The following is a 20,692-nucleotide window of genomic DNA, read 5'->3' as shown; positions in this document are numbered from 1 at the left end:
CACAAATAGAAATCTCCATTAACCAATAAATTGGTCAATAATCTAGGGAACACCCATCTTCTAGCGAAGATGAGGAACAGCATCTTTTTTTTTTTCTTCAAAAGTATTGAGACGGGCATGAATCAATAACTTTAAAAGTATTCAACAATCATCAACAAAATGTTATGTAAGTATTCTATCACAATCTGAATCAATGTGCATTTTACAGGTAACATGGAGAAACTACAACAAAATTATCATTGTATCTAAGATAATCATGAACAGGATAGTGCTTTTTTTCTTCATTTTATGATCACAAATTTCTACAGAGAGTGTACAAAAAATTCTCCAATTACATGTAGCTGAAAAATGTTGCAGCATTCTTTTAATACTCTTGTTCTTATATTAAATTGTCATTGAATGGTAATCGGATATTTTATAGTAATTTAATACTTTAACTACAGTTAATTTAGAAGCAAATTTAACTACAGTTAATTTAGAAGCAATACAAGAAAATGTCAAAATGTCAGTAACTGTTTAAAGATCAGAAGCAGAAGAACTAGAATCGCAACCTGAATACATACACAGCCACTTACTTCTGTTGAACATGGGCCACATGTTGTTCCTTTGCAGCCTTACACAAAAATCAGTGGCCATTTAAATATAAATTACTCATTTTTTCATGTTTATTCAATAGGGTGCTTGACATGGTATCAAATAGCTGGGAATCTTAACATACAATAGACTCATGTCTTCACTGGCTGTCATAATAGTACTGTTAAACCATTTCACGCACCATTTGGGTAATGTCAAAGTGTTCCTCATATCATTTCAATTAAAAAAATTTGAAAGTTTCTGAAAACTGTCTCTAATTTAAATAGCCAACCTCAATTGGAAATAGCCATAAATATTTACAGATTAAATGTATTTCTAAATGGCTACTTTCACACCAACTTCCTAACAAAAATATGTAAATATATATCTAATATAGATAAAACAAAGAAATCAGTAATTACAAACAACAGATGATGCCCTAACTTTGTCATTCTCTGTACAGTACAATACACAAAAATTATTTACATTGGGACAACAATCACATTGGTATGATCCACAACATCTGAAAACATTATAAATGTATGTAACAGGAGCAATTAATTGAAGCATATTGACAAAATATGAGAATCAAACAACTACAAGATTATAAAGACTACTGGCCACAAATTCCCCCATCAGTAGGCAGAGTATATTATGTACACAACGTCATCACTTAAGGGTATATGCTACTTTTACATATTATTGAACATCTTTTTGGAAAAGTTCAAAATTAAGACACCTGTAAAATACCTTTTTTTTCTGCCCTTTTCCCTCATTTTTTATTTTATTTTATTATTATTTTATTTAAAGCAGGAAGAATAATTCGGACTTAAATCAATAACGAAAAGCCCATAGAGGTAACATACTCAACAGCATTGGAGTCTTTCTGAATGTTATTTGAAATATATTTGGCAAGAAAAAAATGTGATGCATAAAATAGAAAAAATCCAATAGATAAATAGCCTTAAGGTAGCATACGTCCTAAGGTGATTTTTCTGTCTTTTATAAGGAAGAACATTTTTAAACAACTGCATAAACACAAACATATTTCAAACTATACAAAAGGACATTGAAACGACAAAAAATAAAAAATACTTTCCGTAACAAAATATTAATAAGATATATTAGTTTTAGTACATAAATATGATGTACAATTTGTCTGCATCGTTATAAAAATTATGAACTGTAGAATATACCAATGCTGGCTTTAAATAGAAATAATTCTGAACCCTTATCTTGGATCTGATATATTTTCTTTATCAAATAGTATCCAATATGTAATTCCATTATCATGTGTCAGACAGTATCCAATATGTAATTCCATTATCATGTGTCAGACTAAGTTATGGAAATTCCAAGAACTTTTAATCATTGTAAATGTGAAGTCACAGTTCCCTACAAATAAACAAGTATGAGTGGATAATAAGCATTAAGTATTTGCAAGATTTATATATTTCTAAGTTGTTTTGATTTCAGAGAAATGCACTTTTCAGGAACTCCTGTCAACATAGTCATACAACTCGGAACCTGATGACTGTTATGGTAACAACACTGGTAGGTTTTACAATTTCTGACATTAAATCCAGTAATACTGTTTACTTTGGTATTCAACATTCATATGTATAGTAACAATATTTGGTTCTGGAGCATTTTTTTCCTGTTAAATTGTTTTTACATAAAATACATGAACCTGTAATACTAGATACAGCATTCATCCATACAAGAAAAATTCAACCAATTATTTCAAATATAATACAAAACAAGTCCCTGTTTCTTTTTGAAATTTAAATTTCTGCATGAATTAAATGATCAATTTTAAGATAGTAAAACTAGCTATAGCCACAAATGTTACTACCCAAAGATAAATATAAAATAATCACATGACAGATCATTACACACTCTACAAACTTGTTCACGCACTGACAATATCTGTTCTTTGAATTTTATGACATACAAGGCACTACTAATGTACAATGTACAATTTTATCACTTTATCCTTCATTATTCTCGGTATGCAAACAATTAATATTGATTTTGTAGAAACAAATAAGAGATATACAAGATGATATAGCACCACACAGCACTAATGAGTCTATGTCATCTCAAGCAATGAGCGATGGTATGGGTGGGAAAGTGAAGCCATGCTGTTATTTGAAGGCAGCAGAGGCTTTATATTTTTCTTAGAATTTGGAAAACGATCATGATAAAGCTCCAGACGGAGATACTTCACTGTCACCAAGCGACCTGCAAGTAAATTCAGCACATTAGCGACAGAATTGTAATATAGAACTATCCACAATTTGAGAGCTGGTACATCATATTCTACCAGAACAAGAGATCCCAGAGGGATCTTGGCGCCCACCATTGAATGATCTTCATAGGTTCCATGTCAGATTGATCTTTTCTCTACTTTTCCCTTCATTTTACTAATCTGTGCAAATTGAGACATCCCTCCAGTACTTTTCAAACAAGGGAATCCTAGCTATATAAGAAATTTGAGATTTAACGATAATGGCTGTTTGTTTGCCAGGTTGTTTTCAGGACAGACTGGTCCAAAAATGCAATACAAGGGACCAAGGGGAACCTACTTATTTGAAATTTGAGAAAGATCCCTTCAGTACTTTCTCAGAAAAAGCGATAACAAACTTCAATTGTCAAAATCCAAGATGGCTGCCTGTCGGCCATTATTTTCAGATTGGTCTCAAAATGCAACATGCATAACTAGGCACCAAGGGAAACTTACATATGAAATTTCAGAAAGATCCATTCAGTACTTTCTCAGAAATAGTGATAACAAACTTCAATTGTCAAAATCCAAGATGGCTTCCTGTCGACCATGTTGTTTTCTGATTGGTCTCAAAACGCAATATGCATAACTAGGCACCAAGGGAAACCTACATATGAAATTTCAGAAAGATCCCTTCAGTACATTCTGAGAAATAGCGATAACAAACTTCAATTGTCAAAATCCAAGATGGCTGCCTGTCGGCCATGTTGTTTTCCGATTGGTCTCAAAATGCAATATGCATAACTAGGCACCAAGGGGAACATACATATGAAATTTCAGAAAGATCCCTTCAGTACTTTTTGAGAAATAGCGATAACAAACTTCAATTGTCAAAATCCAAGATGGCTGCCTGTTGGCCATGTTGTTTTCTGATTGGTCTCCAAATGCAATATGCATAACTAGGCACCAAGGGGAACATACATATGAAATTTCAGAAAGATCCCTTCATTACTTTCTGAGAAATAGCGATAACAAACTTCAATTGTCAAAATCCAAGATGGCTACCTGTCGGCCATGTTGTTTTCCGATTGGTCTCAAAATGCAATATGCATAACTAGGCACCAAGAGGAACCTACATATGAAATTTCAGAAAGATCCCTTCAGTACTTTTTGAGAAATAGCGATAACAAACTTCAATTGTCAAAATCCAAGATGGCTGCCTGTCGGCCATGTTGTTTTCCGATTGGTCTCAAAATGCAATATGCATAACTAGACACCAAGGGGAACATACATATGAAATTTCAGAAAGATCCCTTCAGTACTTTCTGAGAAATAGCGATAACAATCTTCAAGTGTCAAAATCCAAGATGGCTGCCTGTCGGCCATGTTGTTTTCCGATTGGTCTCAAAATGCAATATGCATAACTAGCTATCAAGGGGAACCTACATATGAAATTTCAGAAAGATCCCTTCAGTACTTTTTGAGAAATAGCGATAACAAACTTCAATTGTTAAAATCCAAGATGGCTGCCTGTTGGCCATGTTGTTTTCTGATTGGTCTCCAAATGCAATATGCATAACTAGGCACCAAGGGAAACATACATATGAAATTTCAGAAAGATCCCTTCATTACTTTCTGAGAAATAGCGATAACAAACTTCAATTGTCAAAATCCAAGATGGCTGCCTGTCGGCCATGTTGTTTTCCGATTGGTCTCAAAATGCAATATGCATAACTAGGCACCAAGGGAAACATACATATGAAATTTGAGAAAGATCCCTTCAGTACTTTCTGAGAAATAGCGATAACAAACTTCAATTGTCAAAATCCAAGATGGCTGCCTCTCGGCCATGTTGTTTTCCGATTGGTCTCAAAATGCAATATGCATAACTAGACACCAAGGGGAACATACATATGAAATTTCAGAAAGATCCCTTCAGTACTTTCTGAGAAATAGCGATAACAATCTTCAATTGTCAAAATCCAAGATGGCTGCCTGTCGGCCATGTTGTTTTCCGATTGGTCTCAAAATGCAATATGCATAACTAGCTATCAAGGGGAACCTACATATGAAATTTCAGAAAGATCCCTTCAGTACTTTTTGAGAAATAGCGATAACAAACTTCAATTGTCAAAATCCAAGATGGCTGCCTGTCGGCCATGTTGTTTTCTGATTGGTCTCAAAATGCAATATGCATAACTAGGCACCAAGGGAAACATACATATGAAATTTCAGAAAGATCCCTTCATTACTTTCTGAGAAATAGCGATAACAAACTTCAATTGTCAAAATCCAAGATGGCTGCCTGTCGGCCATGTTGTTTTCCGATTGGTCTCAAAATGCAATATGCATAACTAGGCACCAAGGGAAACATACATATGAAATTTGAGAAAGATCCCTTCAGTACTTTCTGAGAAATAGCGATAACAAACTTCAATTGTCAAAATCCAAGATGGCTGCCTGTCGGCCATGTTGTTTTCCGATTGGTCTCAAAATGCAATATGCATAACTAGACACCAAGGGGAACCTACATATGAAATTTGAGAAAGATCCCTTCAGTACTTTCTAAGGATTAGCGATAACAAGAATTGTTTACGGACGGAGGGACGGAGGGACGGACGGACGGACGGAGGGACGGACGGACGGACGGACGGACGACGGACCACGGACGCAGGGCGATTTGAATAGCCCACCATCTGATGATGGTGGGCTAAAAATTAGATTACACACAACACCATCCATCTGTAACAATACAGAAATATGTTAAATAGAGAATCAAACAAATTTTTAACAACATGACATAGAATGTTTTTTTTTACTATATGTGCAATCGTTCCAAATAGTTCCTTTCTACAAAAATCTCAAAGGACATATGAACTATAATTTGAGTAACTTAGAGCTATAATAATGTTTCTTTAACAAATTAATGCTAAAAATAAATGCCTTGGTAAAGGGGAGTCAGCAAGTGATTAATTTTAGTTTTAAAATAATATTTCTTTATATAAGAAAATGAAAATCCTTAACATCAGGTCTCAATACATACCATCAAACCACCAGCCATGAAGGGAGCGATAAACCTGGTAGGCTGTCTCACAACTGTCACACTTCATGTACACACAACCCTGTAAACAGTGAAAACATTAACCATCTAAATACTACCCAATAGTACAGTGAAGCCTATCCTCAATAACATCAACAGATCATTTTGATCATTTGGTTGGGCCCCAAATAACTTAAGCTGTGGTGAAACAGCCAATATATAGTCATGATTTTTTTTTTTGAGTTTTGCTTGTCTGCTGGGCACCACATATACTGTAAAGATCATTTCGAGGCTGGGTCTCCCTGTAGTAGCTGGTGGCTACCTAACTGACTGGGAGGCATGTTGCTTCATTTGTATTCATAAAATTGGTGCACAGCGTCTTGACAGAGTATACAACCATAATATATATAAGACAGGCCATGATTACTTCGACATTTCCTAGCTAGAGTTTGAACTACAAACTCCGATCTTTCCCGAGATTGCATTAGTCAGATACTATACTGTTTAAGGTACTGTAAACGTACATATTTTAGCGGTAATTTTATTTTAGCGCTTTTCGCGCTGGAAGCCTTGCGCTAAATTATGATTGCGCTAATTACTTTTTGTACGTTTTATTTCTATAGAAAGTTCTGTGGATGCGCTAATTCATCATTGCGCTAACTGGCTAAAATATGCAAATGCGCTAAAATTTGATTGCGCTAAAATAAGTACGTTTACAGTATTACAACCTCCATAACACAGCATATCAGTAATGTCAGAATATGTGTATTAGTGGTTACATTGTTACAGACATGATACTACTGGATTCCTTATAGTCAGGTGTCAGTAAGTTCACGATTACTGTAATATATTTGCATTGTTCTTAGGTTTATCCTGGGTTTTTTTTTATATGTTTCGAAATAAATCATTTGGAGATCACTACAAATGAAGTTTGGTGAATTAGTAGTTAGTAACCAATGAACTTTAAATCAAAATACAAAGAATCTTACGTTAATGTCCATATAATATTGGAGTGATTAAACCCAATTAACAAAAGGCCCAAGTCTTCATTGCTCACCTGAATATTACAGTGATCATCAGAAACCACTAGTAGCCATTTAAAAATGTTAATTGTATTTCCCCTTTTGGGCCCCAATCCTCCTGCTGTAGAAGGACCACAGTCAACATTTATGCAAAATTTGTTTCCAATCCCTCAAGAATGCTTCTGACTTAATTTGGTCAAAATCCATACAGTTTGATTGAAAGGACTTTACCTCTAGTTCCCCTATTGGGCCTCACTCCTCCTTTGGATGAGGTGAGCTAAAATTTTGATGACATATGTCTAAACACTGTTAGTAATAAATGCAACTAAACAGGCTTTATTTATGTCACTAACCTGACTGGAGGCCCGGTCTACAAAGATGTGTAGGATCCCAGTGATCCCTTTACACTTCTCTAGTACAGCGTCCTGGACATTCACGTCCCAGTCATCTGCTGTCTCTCTGTAAACAATGTAATTGGTTATCAGCTCGATACCACAAGGGAGACGATTCTTACATAAATTACAAACACTCACCTTCGAACAAATATCAACAAATAGCATTCTGTATGAAGACAGTCATTTGGTCGTAATTTCTCTAAGCTTTTCCCAATCCCAAGACGGTATATACAAAAAATGGCAATTATGAGTGACAGGAATGTCCGTCCTACCTAGCAATTAGTACTTTGGACTAACAGCAGTTAGGCCTAAACAAAAAATGGGTGTTTCTGCTAACCCTATCAACCCTATATTTTGGTACCTATCCTGATTTTTTTGTACCGTTTTCAAGGAATTACTATAAAGTTTGCTTGTCTATATAGCCTTAGTAAAAACTATTTAAAATACAAAAATATTTCCCGGACTATCTGCCCTATTTTTTTATGACATGTTAGCAATAACACATGTATTATTCATTTAGGCCCTATGTAATATATTGAAATTCAAAAGTCACATTCCGTTTTTCTAGTTTTATGTCTGAACAGAAAGACATATAACCTGAAGTATCATCTGTGCTTAAGTACATATTCACAGATATTAAACATACCCTCTTCCATAGAACCACCAGCGAAAATAAAATCCTAATTACATGATACATCTTCGATCGTACTCTATACAACAAAACAATAACTGGATGCAGTCATTCCACACAAGACTAGAATCACTTACACATCAGCATCAAACATGTTGCGGAATCTTCAGACATGGTGTTGGGCTATACTGGAGTGTGTTGCCTGCTGATACATTATTCTCTCCAAAAGCTGAAATGTTCATCATACATTCAATAAATCATATAATAAATCATACCAATATAATTAATTTTCCATTGTTTGCACGCAGAATGCGGCTTTCTGATTGGTTGATATTTTTTTTCCATACCAATATGAAAACATTTCGAGAATGGCGCGAAAAATGTTGTCAATTTTTTTAGTTTCATCTGGGTATGAAAATATATTTTGTTTGCAAACTTCTGTAAGAACCCACTACGCGGATTCATACAGTTTGCAAACAAATTTTTTGTAATGTTGTAAATATAATGGGGAATAAATATGCAGTCAAGATAGTAAAAAAACAAAGAGTTGTTGGACACACTGTCTAATGATTATTATTTAATATTTCATAAAAAATAATTTCATTGTTAAGTTATTGAAGTATATGAAAAGCTTACTTGATGTATGAACTACAACGTTTTCACAATGGGCCAGTGTTTATAGTCTGTGAAGTCATAATTGTAAATCACATGAATAAGCAATGCAAATGCTACACTTCATTCAGGAATATTTGTTTTAATCATTAGCCATATAGGGCATTTCCAGTAAAACATTTCAATTGGAAGGACTCTAGGTTTGTCAAACAGAGGCCAACAGAAGCGATTATCATTACAATAATCTGTGTTATATCTAAAACCCACTATACATACATTTTACTTCTGAAGTCCTCCTGTTGGATATGAACACTAGAAAATAGCCCTTATTAACTTACCTTGGCCTTGCCAAACTTTTCCACAGCTTGAATTTGTCTGTAACAAGTTAACATAAATCTTTCAGCATGATTATTTTCTTTAATAAATATATCACATATTTAAGATATATAAAGCTTCTTAATCAATTCAAAACGAAATTCCATATGTTCAAAGGTTTTAAATGTGCAATATATAGGGCATTACAACCCAAAACGTCTTAGATTTTATAAGCTGTTGAAATATCTTCATTAAAAAATATGTCTTTAAATTTCAAATATTTCACACTACCAGAAAATATAGTGATTAAGTTATTATAAAATTGATGGTCTACTGTGTCAATCAGCTGACTTCAATATTTAGATGATAAACACGAGGCCCGTGGACCTAAACAGTCACCTGAGTTTTGATATATTCTAGTATATATGACCAATGTCATTTTCACTTGAACAATAATTATAGCCCTTTACCCAAGAATGCTACAAACCCAATATCAGGTCTCCAGGTGCTTGGTTATCAAGAATAAGTTGTTTAAAGATTTTAGCATATTTGATCCCTGTGAACTTGAATGAAAGCCAAGGTCATCCATTTGAACATACTTGGTAGCCCTTCATTCCAGCATGCTACATACCAAATATTTGGTCGCTGGGCCTTTTGATTATCAAGAAGAAGTTGTTATAAAGATTTTAGCATATTTGACCCCTGTGACCTTGATTGCAGGTCATGGTCATTCATTTGAACAAACTTGGTAGCACTTCATCCCAGCATGCTACAGAAACAATATCAGGTCTCTGGGCCTATTAGTAACTGAAGTTGAAAATGTAAATTGTTTAAGACGCACAACGGACAATGCCAGACAAAAGGCGATCACAATAGTTCAACAGAGACTTCGTCTCAGGTGACCTAAAAATAAGTAAGATATCTGTGTTATGTACTCAGAATGGAGCTTTAATGGTATCTTATCTAACTGGAGCCACACTGTTTTAAGAATGTCAGTAGCTTTTGTAATCCCCTTCCCTCAAAATCTTATGAACAAATCTTCCCATCCAAATACGAAGTTGAATTTTCTATTCAACAAATGGATGAGTTTATTATAGGAATAGTCTATAAAATGTTGATATAGTATATACCGGTAGCCAACGCCAGACAAGGAAGTCCTCGCCCTGTATGTTCTGAGTCTCAACACGGATCCTCGACTCGTTGGCCTCAATAAATTTGACAGCTTTCTCCCATAGTGGAACCATCTGCCGTCTACATGGAAGATAAACAGAATTATGAAATAACTTTCAGATGATTAATAACGAGAGGAATCACTTACCAGTCTGTTTTGGAAACAAGACTGAAATCAGTCAATAACCCCAATGAATGCAACTCACTTAATTTGAATGAGTTTCAATTAACCTTGTATAGTAAAATGTATGCTTACCTGAATTTGATTAAAACCTACCCAGTAGTTTGAACTGATAGAAAAATTGTTTTTAGAAAATCAGCCAATTTTACCTTACCCTTCCCTACTCTGCAGTCAACTGAGGGTACTAGCATCTTTATGGTGTTCAAATTCTGATCATTTGATAGCATTGATGGATCCTTGGAAATGGAAATTCATGTTTAAGTGTACCAGAATGTTTTCCACTTTTTTCCTACCCCCTCAGATCAGTTCTTCATTCAGTGTAAATACTGATTACCACTGACATAGAAATCTGTCCTACAGCTTCACCACAATAAGTAGAAAATTATAATTACACTATGAGGAATGACAGGAAATCACAATTGGTTGTATGAGTGACCTTGATGACCTTTAAATATGATGAGAAGGAGGAGTTACGACTCAACAAACAGTGGAATGTTGATGGACTGACCTCTGTGAAGGAGGGAGGAGCTGGTCACGGACATGCTGGACGGCCATGTAGGACGGCTGGCGACTGTCTTGTTCATTTGTATCGAAGTTCTCTTTTACCATGTCTAAAATTAAAAGTAAATCATTTAAATATTTCTTTTAAGAAACATCAGCAAAACTTACAGATTAATTTCCCTGAAAGGGGAATTGCTAATTGAAGGTTCATGTAGCAATGAAAGTCTGTATGAGAGAACCAAAAACCAGCAACTTTACACAAAGTCATTCATAATACACCAGACACTGAATCAGTAAACACCATTAGTCCATCCTGTCTTTGTACTCATATTAATGAAATTTCAATGCTATTCAACAGCCCCTGACAAAGAACTTTGATTTTGTGATCTCAAATTGACCTGGAGATAGTGTTCGTTTTTTCATTGACCTCAGTTAGTAGTAGCTATGGCCAAGTTACTCATACATATATGTAATACAAGTCCCCGTCCCCTAGTGAAAAAGTTTAGTACAGTCAAACCTGCTCTAATGATCGCCTGTCTATAACGACCTATTTCCATATTCTCCTTGAGATTTTACTACATAACGACACTCTGTAAAGCGACAACCTGTCTAATGTGACAAATGACTGGTGATTTCGGAACGGTGGTCGCTTATTTGTTTTCTATAGGGAAAGTTTTTTGTCAGCCATCTGCTACTCTCAACAGTCATCCCTCATAAAATCCACAGAAAATTTAGACACTTTGACACTGGCCTGATTATATAAACAAAAGACCCTCACCACCTGTTATAATTACTGTAGCTGCCCATATCTGCGGCGTGATGAGAGAGGAGTCGGTCAACATACATCTTGGTGTATTACATTACAATTGTGCCTAGGTGGCTTCATTTGACAGTCAGTTAATTCTGTGATGACAACTAGGATACATCACTTCAAGAACAAACACTGGCCATATCTGTCAACAAGATTTACTCACATGAAAAAATAATGCCTTTCTTAATCTGTCGGTACTAGCATTTGTTAACTGCCACAAAAAACAGGATTTTGGATCAGAAAAAAAAAGACTTCTAGTTTTGAGAAGTTTGTTCATGTCACAATAGAACCAGTAGAAATACAGCACAATAAATTAATTATTGCGTGGTTTTTTTAAGAAAGAAAGGGAGATAATTTGATAAACACATTTAGAAATACTTCTAAACATATTATAAAGTTACTTTTTTATCCATTAGACAATTTTCGTTATGTTTTGTCTTGGAATCCATTGTAAGAGGCAACTAAATTTGGGATATTATCTTTTCTCTTCTTTCTGAACAACTTTCTTCTTCCTAATGTCTCCCTTTGAAAGTTTGGCACGCACTGCTGAATGCCTGTTCAATGACAAGTTATTTGTGGCAGTTTCACATAAACTGGATGGTGGGAAAATCTTGACCTGACTTTAAAGGCAACCTATCTATCTTTAGTGACTGTTTTTCTGTCTCCCCTTTGGTGGTCTTTATATAGACAGGTTTGATTGTATTAAAGTTTAGGCAGGAGTTATTCGTGAACCACTTGTAGCTATAATTTAAAAACTGATAAATCTGCAAAAATGTAGAATAAGCATATTTGTGGGCGGGGGCATACACTCTGATAAATATACAATTCATAGCCATCCACTCTCATTTCTGTAGTAATTTATTTGTTCTCCCTTGTGTAGCCTTTTTGCATAAAAGTCAGAAGTTTTTGAAAGAAAAGAATACTGTTGTTCATTCTCCTCCTAATGCAAAGTTTAATACTAAGATGTCATCCCAACTGAACATGTCTTGTCCAGTGTGTACATGTATTTGATGTGAAATACATAGTTGACGAAACTTACCGATAATTTTCTCCACAATTTCGAAGACCTTTTTCCTCTCTTCCTCTTTTGACTTCTGTCGATGTCTCAGTACCAACACCCCCATCATCATTATTACAAAACCTACAACCACATATTAAGGAGGATTAGGAAGGATGGATTGAATGACTAGCAAGAATGGTCAAAGTCAAGAAAATATGATGAATACTGAATATAAAGTGGATATCTAACAGTTCATCACTAATACCAAATATTTTTCATGAGTATGTTATAACACGAATTAAATCTTTTTAAATATTATCCACACAATGAAATATATTTGGTATTACTTAAGAAAAAGTTAGATGTTCTGTTTATTCCAGTTTTTTTCAACGAAAAAACCTTTCCTGTATGCTAACTAGACCTATTGCAAAGGTTTGCATATGTTTACCGCTTTCATGTCTAGACAATCCTACGAAACAAAATAAAGTCCAAAGTACAAAAAATCTGCAAAAATATAAAAACTTGTTCAAAAAATATTTCAATAATTTTATTTAAATATATATTCAAGTTTATATTCTTTAGAAAGTTGCCGTAATATTCTCAAAATATAATTATTTGATAGAAGTCCCACCAAAACAACCCAGATTACTATGCGTTGAGCGCTCTCAATCTAAAATGGACTGTCTGGTAGACCTAGTGAGGGAAAGTCCTGACATGTACACAGCTTACTTTGTGGTCCTGATGATGGAATATCATCATGCACGTAACAGTTTATTCTATTCATTGTCACCATCAGAAATTACTCCGATTCTCTTATATCTTATATTTTTCTCCGTCTGACTTTGAGCTCGCAGACCTGGACGGGGCCATATTATTTTGGTATTTTCTAATCCTTCTTTTGACTGGTCAAATCAGCAAAAAGTGGGTTTTTTTTTTTCACTAGTCAAAAATATCAAAAATGTATTATTTTACACTAGTGAAAAATCACTTTTATAGAATGAATATCTTTTTTGATACCTCAGTGGTAAAAATGTAATGAAAGGCAATACCTGATAATAACTTTGGTCATACAAATCTCTGTGATTGTCTACATTAATCAGTTTTTGCAGTGATTTACAATATAAAGCTTTCTCAGCATATTATTCACTTTCAGCACGAAGTAATCTTGGTACTAGAGAAATTACACTACAGGTAAAACTTACAGCTGAGGAGAAGCACGACTCCCAGGAGGATCTTGTACAGTGCCCCGTAGACCCTAACCACCAAGGACAGGTCAGGGTCAGTCTCCAGACGAAAAATATCTTCAACAGTTGAGGCAGAAGCATTTCCCACAGTCAGCACCCTGCCAGACAATCAAATATATGTGAAAACTTCCTGGCAGATCAGAGGGAAATTCATATGACATAGGATTGGTTTGATATTGTCTAAACATCTCATAAAAAGCTAAGGTCATTTAAGGATGGCCTCCCCTGTGTGGGAGATACATGCTTGTGGCATGTTTTTGAAGGCTTGTAAAGCTGTGGCTCCAACTAAGTTACAATATTTGATACCTGGTCAATTCATTAGTGTCCCTAATTAATGCCAGAGACAAGGGCCATTGCCCAACATCTCTAAAACACCGGCACAACACCTCTCAATCAGAAACAATAGAGGTCGAATCACCTTGCCTATGTTGGTCACGGCACTGGTCATATCTGGCTAGCAACAAATAGATAAAATCATATTAATGTGTTTTGTGTTTTAATCAATGAAAATAAAAACTTTCAGTTGAATTCATTTTGGCGTTTACAACATGATGCTGCAAATGGTTCATTGTTAACACTGATGTCATAGATATGCTGTTGGACTGATCTTTACGATAATTGATACCTAAATTTTTTACATTCATATATAGAAACATACAGTATATATCTAATCTTATTTTCTTGCATCATATTAGACAGAAATACTTGCTAAATTGTGAGTTTTTGTTGTCATATAACTACTCTGGACTGTATTAAAAAAGCTGTCTTCACATTAAGGATGGGTCATGTGACTGTCACATGATGACAACACCCACGCGGAATACTAGTAATGCGACTGATGTTTACGAGAGCAAGGTAACACGTTTTGATCCGAATTTTATTAAATTATGACATTCTGGTATAATATTGATATTTATTATTACTAAGTTCAACTGAATGTTACATTACAATAGTTTCAGTTTGACATAATTTCTAAAGAGATTAAAGTGAAAGTAGAAATTTGCTGAGACTCTTCGTAATTATTGGCTACATAACTATATGCATTCATGTGATAAAGACTTCCAGGAATAACTATTTGTTTATACAAGACTACACACTAACAGGGAATCAGTAACAACCGTTTAATTTGGCCTGTCATTGATAATTTCACACAAAGGCTGTTTTTTATTGGCCCAAGCTCGTAAATTTCCGATACGGAATTTGAGATTTTGCTCATTTTTTTTATTGGTACCGGTAAACTACATTGGTGTAGTTTTTTATAAGCCATTTAAAAGTGATTTTTGGGAGTGTAAATTACACCTATTTTAATCTAATTTACCTTGTTTATCAATGAATGCATGATAGCTATCACATATCATTATGTATACAATACCTTATATTCCAATAAGGGTTTTTCAGAATCAGCATCAAGGTACCAGTAAACACCTTCTCCGAGTTGTACTTCAATGAAAATTTAAGATAAATTTGGTCTTATGAGTGTAAAACATCACATCACCATTGATGTTGTTATATGTTAATCATTCTGATCATTTGTGATACTATTTCCCAACATTTTAACTACTAAACAAGCTACATGTATATAAAAATGTATGTAAAATCAAACTACTTATTTTTAATATAAACACTAGTACTGCATTACTATACTTTGTGGTACAATGTATTTAATTAGACAGATAAAGAAAATCATAAATTCAAAGAAAGCAAGGAGTATTCAAATGGTAAATAATTTTGGTTTAGTTGTGTTACACTGTAAGAATAAAGATTGAAAATAGTGAAAATACTAGTATCTAGCTGCAAAATATGTCATACTTCCTTCAGCTTTTTCTGTTCTTTCACCAGGATTTCTTCTTTAGCTTCTTCAACAGAACAGCTTGGGTTTTCATCCTCACCTTCAAGAACAATTGTACATTATGATAATGATCGATGTATATGCTAAACATCAAAGAGCTCAGAAAAGTTGGTCAAAACAGAATGAAGCATTCCATAGACAAATTTTACATACAAAATAAAAAGGGATATCAAATCAATTTCGAAAACTGAATTAAAATCATGCACAGACCAGTCTATAATGTCAGGGCATCCAGTTGACCCTTGTTTGCATGCCAACAATTTCAGAAGTCAAATCACTATTTCTCTAAAATTTGAAGCATCAAAACATCAGTCAAATAGACAAGTCCCTTCAATCCGTAGAGTCAGATCTCATTTTCTAAAAAGTCAAAAACATACTCTCATGGGTCTTCATAATACCCTGCATTATATCAAAATGCAATCATCATCAGAAGTCTATGGGGTGGGCTATTAATATTTCAAGGTGATGTTACTAAACATGTCCATTATTTGTGATAAATGTATACATAGAGCTGTAGTGATACTGGAGCAGTGAATCTGGCTTAGCACAATATTACATTTTCCAAAGAAAAATATCCTAAATCTAGCTGGATATCATAATAATAGAGCAGGCAATTACAATCCTCTTGAACAGGAAGAAAATGTTCTATCTGTTGGACTGACATAAGCGTTAGAAGCACTCCCAAATTTTCCAATCGTACATATGCATTGTTGTTTGTACTTTAGCAGGAGCATCAATGCTTTCCAATTGTCCATTCCACCATTTTTATTATGAACGTTTTGTGAATATTTTATCCTCTTTGCTAATTGTGAATTGGCTGTAAGTTGAATGACTGACCAATAAAATTGAGCATCTCAAGGACATTTCAGTCAGGCAGCATACAGATATTTGAATCATAATATAATGGATCAAAACCCATAAAAATACATTGTGAAATTAGGTGAATTGTGATGCCTCTATCAAATGTAGACAGGAAAACACTGACACTACATTAAAAAACATTCACCTGTCTTTGATTTTAAGAAGGATTCCAATGTTGTGACCAGGTCCAACGCAATATCTGCCTCGCTGTCCGAGTAACAATCTTTGTCCTGTAATAAATGGATGACTTATTAATCTATACAAATAAAAATCTCATATGATATGTGCCAGGATTTGGAGATGGAGGAAAACCGGAGTACCTGGAGAAAAACCACCAGCCTTGGGTTTCAAACTCGTGACCCGGAGGTGGAGGGCTAGTGTTGGGACACCTTAACCACTTGGCCATTGTGGCCCCCACTGATATTGAGTAAACTCCATAAAACACCATATTAATCAAAACTTCAAATCTATCAAAACCAGAATTCAGAACCCTCAAGGTATGATCCCATGCCATTAAAATCGCATCATATTCCATAATATTCACCAGTCACGGAGTGTCATAAACAGCATCTTTGTTAAAGCCTCTCTATGTTTTTGTAACATATAAATTATGTCAAATTACTAAATACGTGATGAATGATAGAATATATACATTAACAATGAATTGATATGCAAGAATCAATACCACAATTTTTCATAATTGCAATTAAAACAAGGGAAACACTCCACTGATTACAGGGAATCTCTAATGCGGTGCTCCAGACTCTATATGTAAATAGACCACAGAAAATGTCATACATGCATGCGCAAACTGGTTTGTTTTGAAGAATGGCAGATTGGCGATTATAAATAAAGCCATCCATCAGAAGTCAACCAAAGGTATCGGTTGCTGCCAGAAAGTGGTAGAAAAGGAGTGGACAAAATTACATGATTTACAACTTAAAAAGAGTCAATTCGAGTCTGTTAGACAAACATAAATGATAGATCTAGACTCAACATATCATTAAAAGTCACCATGAAATGGCAGTGAAACTTCTCAGTGTTTGATGAACAAACCCACGTTTTCTGTTCATCATCATGGGATATAACTCGGCACACGGTTGGTTCACATTCTATTTTCAAATGTTTATTACATATTTTACTGATGAATTGTTGATGTATTTGAGCAGATTTGGCAGAAATTTACTGAAAATAAACCCATAGGGGATTATGAACTTAAGTTTGATGAAGTTTTATATCTATAAAACAAAAACACAGAGAGGTTTTTAAAACAGCACATTGCACTCTTGCACAACTTGGCAGACGTGTCAAGACAAATCTGAATGGCCAAAATTATGCAATGTCACAGAACTGTCGCACGAGCGTGCAGTACGAGGTTGATCACTGTCCCCGAATGGCAAGTGCAGTCTGATTTATTTTTATTAAATGGAACAACACTTAATCTGATGTGGACTAATCAGCATCTGATACAAAATTGAAAATGTAAATTTGATATTACAAACGAACTGAAAATTATTCAGACCTTTCCTTGACATTAAGTTAAACAATTTCAAAAATAAATTCACAAATCTTAAGGGTCAAAACATGTATGTCAAACAGAAGTTGTCCTTGCAATGACAAGAGTCAAATTTAAAGTCAAAAAGCAAACTAAGGGGTAAAGTCTTATTATTAATTATACTGGTCCATTAATAATGAACACACATCATACATGTACAGTTAACTTTATGTTTACTTACTTTGTTGTTTTCGCACTTTGGTAGATGTACAAAGCCTGCAAAATTTAAAATTAAGAAGAATCAAATCCATTTCTTCCAGTTTAAAATAACCAATTTTAAAAGAATTTTGTTTCTTCAAATAATGTCTTTTCTTTACATTAAAAAGGACATTATCAGATAACAAGGTTGTGCAATTCTATTTTTTCTCTCTAAATCTTCCTATCAGGTTATTATGCTAAATTTGTAATTTCTTACCTATACATGGTCATTATGGTACATGCTTTAAAAATGTAATGTTTAACTTACTTCCCAAAGCAATAAGTTTTTGGTACAAAGCAGTATTTGCTGCATCTTATATATAATTGAAGTTTTAAAAATGTTACCAACTGTTTTGAGATTGGGGAACAGGAAAATAAGTGATTTAGCCTTCAATTTACCGGACTTGTTCACACTTGTGCTGGATGACAAACTTTCTTACCATTTTCACCAGTACTGCTGAAGACATTACTGATTCCATGAAGGAGATCACCACGCATATAAATATATAACATTCCAAGGGAGGCAAAGAACACTGCCACAATAATAAGAATCCCTGTGGAAACATAACTTGCAACTGGCGGTTTCATTTTTTGTGAATCTTCATGTGTTTTGAAACCATACTGTCTAATTTCTTCTTCTGTAAAAGAATTGACATGATTTGATGTTTTACTCTGTTTTGTTTGTGATGTAGTAGTTTTTTTAGAAGAGTTATTTTTGGAAACTTCGTGACGACCACGAAGTCTAGTTGAAAACCTAGTATTAAAGTCCCTGTTGTCATTCACGATATCATCCTCATCTGCATCATCGTCGTCTTCTTCCTCATTTCTGGCTGCGCTTTCAGCAACAGGAAATGTAGTGTTCATCGATTTGTTTACCACCTCGTACATGCTTTCTTCTGGGTCCGAATCAGAAAAGTCACCTTTGTAATCATATGAATCCTCTCCAGCATTAGTATTCCTTTGGTATTTCCACCCTCTTCCTTTCGATTTGGCGTTATCGGCGTCAGAGAAACGGCCGAGATCGGGGTATAATCTGGCTGAACCTGATGGACCCGGTGTGTTCGTCTGCGAACTGTTTACTACAGGCGGATCTTTAGCGCTAGTTATGCTTCGCCGAGATCTGGAATTTGTTCTTTTTGTATTTGGTGACATTTCTATGGTATCTGTAATACTAGAGTATGCGGATGTGTTCTGTCTTAATGATTTCCTACCCGATAATCGACTCGCAGTTGTTGGCGCCGCAACGTCTTCAATTTCGCTTTCATCTTCAGAACTGAACTCCACGTTCTGTTTTTTACGGGAATTTGTTGCTTTCTTCAACCTGTTTGAAGCATTTTCGCGAGCCCTTAGGTGGTTAAGTTTCTTAACTAATATTGGCCTCTTCTTTCTATCGATAGGTTGTTTTACTTCTTCTCCGAATCGTCTCAATTCTTCCACAAGTTCAACATCCGACAACTTGTCCGCCATGACTGCGGTAAGTAACCGGAAACAGGAAAAAGATCGACTGACATGCGCAGAGTGAATGGGGTCCGGTATCTTCTTTATCGCGGGAAAAAAGTTTTAATTTCTTTAAGATTCATGAATTCAAATAGCAAACCAAATAGTCCGAAAAAAATATCGTATGTTCTTTAAACGAGAAGAAGCACTCGTTATTACGATCGGTAAAGGTTCCAAAAAGTTGTAATAATTAATTTTCGAATGTGTCTTTTTATAATTTGCGCCTGTACCAAGTTAAAATTGTCATTTATTACATTTTTACCAGTGAAATATCAAAAACTATTCATATTCTATAAAAGTGATTGAAAAATATCATATTTTTCAAAAATATCACTTTTGCTGATTTGACCAATCAAATTAATGATTAAAAAATACCAAAATAATTGACCAATCAGAAAGCCCGACATATATGTCAGCACCTGGACGGGGGAACTACTTTTTTTAGGGAACTGTAGGTCTAGTTAGCATACGGGGTAGGTTTTTCGTTGATAAAAAATGTAATAAACAGAATATCTAACAGTGTCTTCAGTAATACCAAATATATTTCACGAGTGGGGCTAATATTTTGATATTTTTCACGAGTGCGCATATCCTCTATCTATTTCGGAATCAATTATTAGGAATGTTAACCATTTTGGCCGTGTGATAACCAACAATTAGGATAATGTGGGAAGTTAGAAAAAATAGAGAGGACAAAAATAAGACTACGAAGGGCTTAATACGTGTATTATTATGCAAACTCGGCCTATCTTATACCAGAGACATATATATCAAAATCTGATATACAAGTCTCTATCTTATACGTTTGCTCAGAGACCATAGGCCTACCTAACCTTTAAACTTGACTATGTAAACATTTATTTCTGACAATGCTGGAAAAGGGGGAAATCATTTTGTCACTTTAAATCAGAGACGTATATACCTGATATACAAGTCTCTGTTTAAATTCATATCATTTAAATTGAAACGTCGAAATTAAAACAAACAATATTATTGGACAAAGGGTACAC

At 34.6% G+C, this 20,692-nt stretch overlaps 1 protein-coding gene across 1 annotated transcript; it reads right to left on the bottom strand.

The window, feature by feature from the left end:
- Positions 1 to 1,875: 1,875 nt before the first annotated feature.
- On the bottom strand, positions 1,876 to 19,659 carry LOC117331805 (inner nuclear membrane protein Man1-like). The gene is given in 15 exon segments (XM_033890702.1): positions 1,876 to 2,817; positions 5,844 to 5,922; positions 7,216 to 7,321; positions 8,026 to 8,048; positions 8,050 to 8,117; positions 8,839 to 8,875; positions 9,946 to 10,066; positions 10,675 to 10,777; positions 12,518 to 12,619; positions 13,681 to 13,820; positions 15,095 to 15,162; positions 15,532 to 15,611; positions 16,578 to 16,662; positions 18,169 to 18,203; positions 18,626 to 19,659. Coding segments are annotated over 15 exon segments (2,226 nt in total). The 5' UTR covers positions 19,653 to 19,659; the 3' UTR covers positions 1,876 to 2,665.
- Positions 19,660 to 20,692: the final 1,033 nt, after the last annotated feature.

Source organism: Pecten maximus, chromosome 7 (genome assembly GCF_902652985.1).
Source record: "Pecten maximus chromosome 7, xPecMax1.1, whole genome shotgun sequence".
Lineage (NCBI taxonomy): Eukaryota > Metazoa > Mollusca > Bivalvia > Pectinida > Pectinidae > Pecten > Pecten maximus.
The sequence above is the reverse complement of the archived record's forward strand: the minus strand, read 5'-3'. Positions and strand labels throughout refer to the sequence as shown.